The sequence below is a fragment of the Octodon degus genome, unplaced genomic scaffold (assembly GCF_000260255.1).
Source record: "Octodon degus isolate 3935 unplaced genomic scaffold, OctDeg1.0 scaffold00014, whole genome shotgun sequence".
In the NCBI taxonomy this organism is placed as follows: domain Eukaryota; kingdom Metazoa; phylum Chordata; class Mammalia; order Rodentia; family Octodontidae; genus Octodon; species Octodon degus.
In genome coordinates, this window is record NW_004524590.1 from 21,240,114 (window position 1) to 21,249,993 (window position 9,880).

Genomic DNA, 9,880 nt, shown 5'->3' on the forward strand with positions numbered 1-9,880 from the left:
CCAGCTCAGCCCACCAGGGGGCGGGGCTGGCTGGCATGTGGTGCTGGGGGATTGAACCGCGGTCCCTGTGCCTTGCTTAGCTTAGCTTGTTCTAAGTAGGTGCTTTAGACCACCGAGCCATCTCACCAGCCCCCTCAGGCCTCATTTCTAAGAGCACCTTTAGCTCTGAACTCAGGGATGGATGCATCGGTGCCCCGTGATCCTCAGGCATCAGGTCCCCCAAGCATCCTCACTTCCTGCCTTTCTGTTCATTCTCAAGAGTTTGGAACCTTTGCATCCCCAGAACATGTTGTTGTAGACCTGGTAGAGTCACTGATCAGTGATTAGTTATTAGCTTGCTTTCTTTAAAATAGATCCACCAATCAGAGGTAGAACGACTTCTAACAGGCTTTTTTAGTTGGGGAATTGTGCATGTGTTAATGACATATTTACCTGGCTTTGGTATAGAACTCATCAAGATGTCCAATAACTGCTGTTTCCTCACACTCTTTATTTGTGACACATAATGTATTGTTGATTTTCCACTAAAATCACACAGTTTAGGATCTCTAGGAAGAATAGAGTGAACATTAAAGATTATTTAATCTAAATCTGTTGAAAAAGGAAAGCAAATATTGGAGAAAAAATGATACCAAATGAATAAGAGATAATCATATGTACTGGGAGGTGATAATAATCATTCCAAAATGCATGAGATAGAAAAAAAAGAACCCAAGATGTATGAAATGGAGGGTGACAATTTTTCAAAAATTTAAATAAGGATAGTCTCTGTATCTTATTCTTGCCACCATTCTAAAGACTGTAAGATTTTTCTGACTATTTCCAACTTTGAACCAAAATGTTCATAATTTAGTAATGCATAAATATGATTTTAAAAGGGCTTAGCCCACTGTTTTAACATCTCAAATACCTGACTTGATTTTTTTTTTTTTTTTCGTTTCTAATGACTTAGTTAACTCCTGACTTAAACAGTTAGTTCTTTTGTCATTCAAAATGGGGAACTGCCATGGAATTGCACCTTAAAATTAAGCTAGGACCAGGGATACAGCTCAGGGCACAGCTCCTGTCTGGAGAGTGCAAGGTCCTGAGTTGAATTCCCAGTATCAACAGATAAAATTAAATTAAATGAAGCTAGGGCTAGAGATGTAGTTTAGTGGTATAGCACTTGCCCAGCATGCTTGAGGCCCTGGGTTCTGTCCTTAGAATAACAAAATAAAATAAAACAAAAGAAAGCTGATGGTGCTTTTCACACAAGCTCTTGATCGAGCAACTTGAACATTATCTCATCATTAAATGTCCCTTGTCACATGATCACTTTGTTCCTCTTTCCCTTACCCTGGAGTTAGTGAGTTCAACTGGCTGATCTTAGGGCTCTTTCTAATTACACAAAAGTCTTATCTTCTTTATGTTGTACTGAATCCCAGTTTTTGATACTGGCTCAGAGAGGTCCAAAGGGTAAATATAAATAATGAGAAGCTCATTAACAGATTATAGTGAGGGAAAGAACTGTGTTATTTTTTAGGACAAGGAACAAGTTGATCTAAATCCTTTCAATCCATACTAACCACCCTCCTCCACACACACCTCTTTTTTTTTTTTTTTTTAAGAACTGGGGATTGAACTCAGGCCTTTGCACTTGCCAGGGAAGCGCTTATTCTACTGAGCCATCTCCCCAGCCCCTACACCTCTTTTTTCTAGACAAATCTTGCTAAATATTCCAGGCTGACCTTGAACTTCCTGTGTAGCCCTGCCTGGAATTCTCCATCTTCTTGTCTCAACCTTTGACAACATTTCCAATATGAGTCTCTTTGTTGCTACAGACAAGGTGATATGTTATTTTAGTTGTAATAATACTTTCTCATGGCATCTATATTAACTCAAACTGGGAAATGGTAGCACAGGCCTGCAATCGCAGCTCTCTGGTTGGCTGAGGCAGGAGGACTAAGTTCAAATCCAGCCTGGGTGCTTAGTGACTTAGAGAAACCTGTCTTAAAATAAAAAAGTAAAGAGATGGGGATGAGGCTCAGCACAAAGACTTTGATTAAATCCTCAGTATTGTAAGAAAAATAAGCTCATAATTCAAAAGAAATAATATAGGATCAAGAACAGGGGCTGCTCTTCTTTGACAGATAGGCTTAGATGAGTTACTCAGTTTGGGGCTCTAGTTTGCTCATCTATCTGCCTTTGATATCGTATATTCTGGACTTCAATCCATACCCATGGAATACCATCTGGGTATGGGTGTGTGTGCAGGGGTCTATTCATCCCTCTTCATTATAATAATCCTAGCAGTTTTCTTAACCCTAAAATCTGAGAAAGCTTCAAAAATGTATTTTTATTCTATCATTCTGATTGATTGATTGATTGATTGATTGATTTTTGGTGGAACTGGGGATTGAACTTAGGCCCTTGTGCTTGCCAGGCCACTTATTCTACTGAGCCATCTCCCTGGGCCCCATTCTGATATTTTTGTATTACATGTCTTTGACCATACTTTTCTTCTTAAAGCCTGTCTGTCTCTTTCCAAAACAACATTTATGTAAATACTGAGAAAGAACTGGGCCATCTGTTCTGCATGATGACAAGATATCTCGGTAGCACTAAGGGGAAACTGCACTTAACCCTATTTTTGTTTTTCAAGTTAATCATTAAGTTTCCATATCCTAAAAAACATCTGGTAATCATTTTCAGATAAATGGAAGTCACCAGTATAAACTGCCCTTGATAGACTGACAGTGTTATTCAAAATAATTAGTAACATCTTGGAGGTAGATAGCTACATATTGAAGAATTATTTGCCATTCCCAGTAGCTACCAAAACAGTAATTATTTAAACAAATAAAACAAAGAGCCAAATATCTTAGAAATAATAACCAATTTTGACATTTGATACTGGGAATCAAACTCAGGATCTTGTGCTTGCCACGCAGGAGCTGTGCCACTGAGCTATGTCCGCAGCCCAGGTTTAACATCTGTGTATCACATTGCAATTGTGAAGTTACTTTCATGATGATGCATGTGTGTTTAATATGTATGATTTTATCCTGTATGTCCAGGTTGCCATGTGATTTCTGTGAATAACAGTGAACTAGATGACTTCCTCCAGGACTGACCGGCCACTTGTACTCACGCGTGATGCCTAAGGAGTTCAGACAGAACTTCCACAGGTCTATAGGCCGTTAACATATCAAGACTTTCAAACAGGTCCACATCTCTCACAGCCAGCATCAGAGGGGTCAAGCCATGTTGGTTTGGGAAATTGATATCCAGGAACTCTTCAGACTCCTTTAAAAACATGATGTCTTCTCTGTATTGTGCTTTTAGTACAGGCCTATTTATACAGATCTTCAAATGTTTTCTGCTCAGCCAATTTCTCATCTTAACTTTTATTTTGCTGCTGGGGATTGAACCCAGCTCTTTACTTGTAAACACGTGCACTGCCCCTGAGCTGCACTTCAGCCTTAACTTTAATATGCTAGTCTCAATATCTACACCCTCAGAGAGAGCTGAAAATAGACAGCTCTGGGTCGAGGTCTTAGCTCCGGAAGTTGGTTATTTAACCTTTCTGGACAAGTTATATGAGGAACTTATGGCTTATATGACTGATAAAATTACCCTGCGGAATAACAGACACCCAGTTAATGATGAATAATTTTCATTTGGGACATACTCACACTTGAAAAGTACTCGTTATTTACATGAAATTCAAATTCAATGGGGTATCTGTATTTTTATTTTCAAAATCTGACTACCGTACTTTCTGGCCCTGAGAATCCTCAGCTGTGCAGCTGGAACAATGGTGCAGGATTGTTCTGATGATTAGAGGCAGAATCAAAGCATTCAGCAGGGTGTCTGCCACATAGTCAAGGCTCAATAAGCATTTGTTGAGTGGGTGATTTACACTATTAAGGCAGTTCATTTAACAGTATTTATGCATTCAAATGAAGGTGGATATATGGATATCATTAGCTGCTTTAATGAAAGTAAAATTTAATTTGAATAATTCAGAACCAGAAAAGCTACTAAAAGGCCATAATGTTCAAGTTGCTCATTTTATAAACCAAAGTAACACTAATTTCCATCTCGAATTCACTGTGAGCCACATCAGGGTAGTCAGCGTCCTTATCTCAGCTACTCTAGGGATAAAACAAAGAGATAATGATATTACTTCAGCAGGGTGCTGTGGGAATTAATTAGTCAATTTTTTTCAGTCTCTGAGAATAAGCTGCCTTTTATATTGATGTTTATTATTAGTTAGAACCAATATGAAAGTTTTGAGATAAGAACAATCTTACTAGCAGGATTAATTTAGTATGTATTTGTTGATTAAGCTCTGGTACAGGCACTAGTTTCTTAAATCTGGGTTGCTAATTATTACAGGGGTTAAAAAAAGTAGTTTGGATTGCAATTACAACTGTCAAAAGTATCGCTAAAACAAAATGTACTGTCTTTCAGAAAAGTTTCTAACCCTCAGTGCATGATATATGACAATTTTAGATTATCATTCCATATAGCAAAAGAATATAAAGTGTCCTTTGGATTTGTTACAGCTATCCTTGATAGTGTATGTGACTAGAATAGCTTTCACTTTTTCTCTCTCTCTGTTTTTACCATAAGGGATTAGAAGAAACTGTCTCCTAGCAGCAATTGATTTTCTTTCAGCTGGAAGGTCACGTGGGTCTGCCAGTGCCTTTGAAGGTAAATGCCAAGAGTAGGCAACAGCTAGTTACCAATAATTAGTGTCCTTGATTATGCATATGGTTTGGCAAGGTGATTTGGGGATGTAGGAAATCTAAATAAGAGGATCAATATGCCTCTTAAATCCTTTAGTCATAGCTAAATATTATGCAAGTCGTAGGCTCTCTGATTCCCTTTTCAGGATAAAGATAATAACTCCAACTGGTCTAAGGGGATCTAAACAGCAACTGTACAAATGGCAGTGATGTCAAGGGAACTTCTCGGAGCTAGCTGATGTAGTTCTCTGGAGGTCTCTGGGTGTACATCATTACCCAAGGGTACTGCCTGACTTCTAGTATTCAGCTGGAGGAAAGTGGGAAAAGGCTACTGGAGTATTCTTTTGTCATCTTATTTTCCATTCCAGTATTCTGGGGTTTTTTGTTTTTGTTTCTTTTTTTTAGGAACTGGAAATTGAACTCAAGTTCTTGCACTTGCCACGCAAGCACTTATCCTACTAAGCTATCTCCCTGGCCCCTAGTATTCTGTTTGATCCCTTTTTTTGTTTTGTTTTGTTTTTCTCATATTTTCTTCTGAAATGTTCTAGGGTTTCACTTACTAAAACCTTTTTAAAATAAAAGACACCTATATAATCTTTGAACTTCCTGCCAGCTGCCCACCTGCCCAAAGGCCAAAGTAAACATCTTTAACTGACCAGTAAATGTTGAAGTTGTTCAAGATCACCTTGCCACGAACTTTGTAGAAGCTGCATTTGGGGAGCCTTGATTCCATTTACTGCCAAGAGTTGCCTTTGCATATCATGGTTAGCTACATGGACTGCAGTTTGATTGCTGTAATTGCAAAGTGTGATATCTGCTCCCTTTTCCAAAAGAAATCCAGCAACCTGCAAAACCATAGCATTTCAATTTAATATTTTTGAGTACTAACTATACCTTCAGAGCTGGGTAGAAGACAGATTTAAATGTGGGCCTGCTTGATGACACAGGAAAGGAGAATGAGAAAAGAATTAAACGGAGGGTTGTAGATGGAGTGTAGTTCAGTAGCACAGCACTGGCTAGCATGTGCAATGCCAGAAAGAGAGAGAGAGACAGACAGACAGACTAAGATACAAGTGACTACTGTTTGCCTTTGTAAATATGGGAAACACAATTCTCAGGGATATAAGTGGGTTTTGGCTATATTTTTTAGACAAAAGATCTCTGAGTATTTTGTGTTAAAGCCATACAACACTAACATTTCACAAAATGAAAGACTCATATGTAGTCTTCACCCTTCTTACACCTGACAACCTACCCAAAGGCCAAAGTAAGCATTACTTTAACTCAGATCTGTTTGGCCCTAAGATCCAGGTCTATGTATTCATTAATAGCAGAAATATTTCTGTGGGTGTTTCTTTTTCTTTTTTTTTTTTTTTTTTTTTTTTTTTTTTTTTTTTTAGTGTGTGTGTGTGTGTGTGTGTGTGGCCAGCTCAGCCCACCAGGGGGCGGGGCGGGGCTGGTTGGCATGTGGTGCTGGGGAATTGAACCATGGTCCCTGTGCTTTGTTAAGCTTGCTCTAAGTAGGTGCTCTAGACCACTGAGCCATCTCACCAGCCCCTGTGGGTGTTTCTAAAATGAATGTAAACTACATATAAATGGTGTACTGGCAATTTATTCAACAGATATGGATTGGGTGCACAATGTGTGCTGAGAACTGTTGTGGATGCTGTGCTTTCAACAGTGACCAGGACAAACAGCCAGTCCTTAAGGCATTTACATTCTGTTGATGAGCAGAGAAAGGTAAAACAGGAGCTGCAGCACAGTGTGATAAAGGCAATGATAGAGATGCATATACAGGAAACTAAAATGCAGAAAGTACAGGAAAACTTTTGGAAAAAATAAAGTCTAAGTTGAGACACTAGTAATTAGATTAATTTATCCAGGCAAAAGGACACTGGGTGAATAGAAGACTATGGATGGGAGGGAGAGCAACATTCACAGCTCTATGAATTACATATGGGTAGAGTTCAGGACAGAGGATAGGAGGAAAGGAATGAAGGGAAGGATGGAGGGAGGAAGGGAGAGGGAGAAGGAGAGGGAAAAGAGGGAGAGGGACAGGGGAGGAGAGTGAAATGAATAATACTTAAACCCTAAAAGGCCTTACAAACCCCTATGAGGATTTAGGTCTATGTGTTCAGAGCAGTGGAAAGCCAATGAAAGAATTCAGGCAACAATAAGTGTTGGAGTCTTTACATTACTATTTCTGCTGGTAAAAATTAAATGGTTTGGCTACTTTGAAATACTGTCTAGCAGTTCCTCAAATGATTAAATGCAAAGTTTTCATACAATGCAGGATTTCTACACCTAGGTTGAGTGCTTATCTGCTCGAAAACCACTACACTAATGTTTATAGCAGCACTATTCATAGTAATTCACTGGAGGTGAAAGAAAACAATTCAAATTATCATCAGTGGATGACTGTACAATTATGATTATTGAATGATTCCATACAATGGAATATTATTTGACTATAAAATGGAATGAAATACTGATACATGCTACAACATGGATAAACCTTGTAAACATCATGTTAAGTGAAAGAAAGCCAATCACAAAAGACCACATATCATACAATTCCATTTATATGTAAATGCAAAACAGGAAAAGCTATAGAAACAGGAATTAGGTTAGTGGCTACTTAGGGTTGGGGTGGAGATTTGGGGAAAATGATAGTGAGGAATATTTAAGTGATATTGGTTTTTTTTTTTTTTTTTTTTTTTTTTAGGAGGTGAAGTTCTTCAGGTGATGAAATAAAATGTTCTAAAATTGTGGGGTGATTCAGCAGAAAAGTATAAAAACAAGGTATATAAAGTAAATCCATATTAATACGATGAGCTGTAAAAGGCGCAAGTCAATAACTTTTGAGCATAACCCACTGATATTATAGACTGCTAGACAGTGTTAGATTGTTTAGTTGAATTCAAACACCTATAGTATTTAGATGCCAATAGAATATTCACCTCTGACAGGATAAAAAAAAATTAAAAAAAAAAAGATACAAAGGAAAGATCATTTTGTATTTATATATACAAAATAGTTAGGATAAATTTACAGCTACTTTCACTTAACTCAATGAGAAGAAAGAGGTGTACTAACAGTGTTTGGACAGAATATCCTGTCTGCTTCTTGTACTATGGATAACCACTGAGAAGATAACAATGTACAGAGTATTGACTATCAAAACTGTCCTATTAATCAGCTGTGAAACTGTCTCATTCATATTTCTCAATAAAAAAATAAATATAAAAAAATTGTGGGCTGATTGTATATTCATATGAATATACTAAAATTTATTAAATTATATACTTTAAATGGATGAATTGTATGGCATATTAATTATATTTCAATAAATCTATTTTTAAAATGCCTTCACATGCCCTCATGCCTCTGCATGACATGGTCTCTGCCTGTCTTTCTGGCCTCATCGCATGCCTCTCTATCCTCCCCAGTAAGTTCTAGCCACTTTTTTGTGGCTCACAGAGACTTTTACCCAACTAAGAACCTTTATTGGTGTTCTTTTCTCTGCCCCAAACTGCTCTTCAAATGTTATCCTTTATCATTATTTGTGTCTTAGCATAAACGTAACCACATGTACAAATATGCAAAATGAAACTCACTAGCCTGAGGAATAAATAAATAAAGACATAGCAGTGAAACTTTTCTGACCACCTCATGAAAATAGTTGTTCTGTTGGTTAAAGTAAACCACTAACAACTTGTAATTTATTTAAATATCTCTGATTTCTTTCTTTACCGTGCTTTATTTTCATTAGAATCCAAGTTTATGGGCAAGACACCTTATCACAGAAATAAAAATTTTATTAGTGAGTAAATGAATGGATTAAGAGAACCAGATGGTGATGCTATTTAGTAAGACAGGCAATGCTTATTACCTGTCTTACTAAATTGTTACCTATCTTATGCAGTTGTTTCTTAAAAGGATTAGGTTTAGGAAGAAAGATGAAGAAGGCAATTTGGGGTGGGCTCTATTTGAACCCTCTGTTCTAAAGAAGCTGAGATATTGAGTTGGAAACTCAAGATACTGTAGTACCAGGAATTCAGCTGAGAGATGTGAGCTTGAGTTAAATTATGAGTTATCTCATTACCAAGGGACCTCAGTACTTGAGAGAAGAATCCTTAAGGGAGACTGGGTAGAAATTACCACAGAAGTAGGAAGGAAAACCAGAAGAGAGCAAATGGAAGAAAACATTTCAAGAAAAATTGGAATCAAGTGCTACTAAGAGTTGAAAGTGACCAAGGATACCATATATGATATTAGCAAAAGCAATTTCAATGAGACACTGAAGACAGACACTAGACTACAGTAGTTCTCATGGATGAGGAAGCAGGGGTGATGAGGAAAAAATCAGATCATTCTTTAGAAAGGCTGTTGAAAGACAACCTCCATGGCTCACTGAAGTCCTGTGAGCAGAGAAAAGCATCTCCTACCTTGGCACCCTGCTGTTTCCAAAGATGTTTGGATGGTGAGCAGCCTTAGAAAACAGAGATAGCATCTCTCTGGAGCAATAGAAAGACATTTGTGCTGTCCACTGTAAAAGCTTAGGGTTCCCTGGGCTCATGGTTTCTCTCTTGTGATATGTAAACTATATCATCTGCCCTTGAAAATGGAAGGGAATTCTGATACTCTTCCTCTTCCTAGAAATAAAGCTAGTAAACTATTATTTTCCTTTGGTTCAGAAGTCTATGAACCCATGGCAGTCTCACTTGGTAGCTTGCAAGTAAGTTTGCAGATGTCTCATGGTTGATAATTTTTATGAGAGAGAGAGAGAGAGAGAGAGAGAGAGAGAGAGAGAGCCTGCCAGCAGGTGCAGGGCCGGGGATTTGATCCCCAGGTCTGCCGTGCTGATCCCGCCCCCAGGGCATGCTGAGATTGCAATTGAGACTGGTTGTGGTGGCACACGCCTATACTCTCAGCTCTTGAGAGGCTGTAAACAAGTGGATCACTATGAGTCCAATCTCGTAGTGAGACCCTGAACACCCTGTAGACCCTCCCTTAAAATACAAAAAATAAAAAATAATAAAAAAAAAAGATCTGGCCCTGCCCCTAGGGCATGCTGAGATGGCAAATGAGACTGGGTGTGGTGGCACATGCCTGTAATTCCAGCACTTGGGAGGCTGAAAAACAGG

General features: G+C 38.2%; 1 protein-coding gene across 1 annotated transcript in view; it reads right to left on the minus strand.

Annotated features, from left to right (window-relative positions):
- Positions 1–513, minus strand: part of Map3k19 (mitogen-activated protein kinase kinase kinase 19) — a 52,358-nt gene extending 51,845 nt beyond the window's left edge. Inside the window, exon 1 of the mRNA XM_004626380.2 lies at positions 433–513. Within this exon, the coding sequence (XP_004626437.1) occupies positions 433–454 (22 nt within the window). The 5' untranslated portion in view covers positions 455–513. The remainder of the gene's footprint in view (positions 1–432) is intronic.
- Positions 514–9,880: the final 9,367 nt, after the last annotated feature.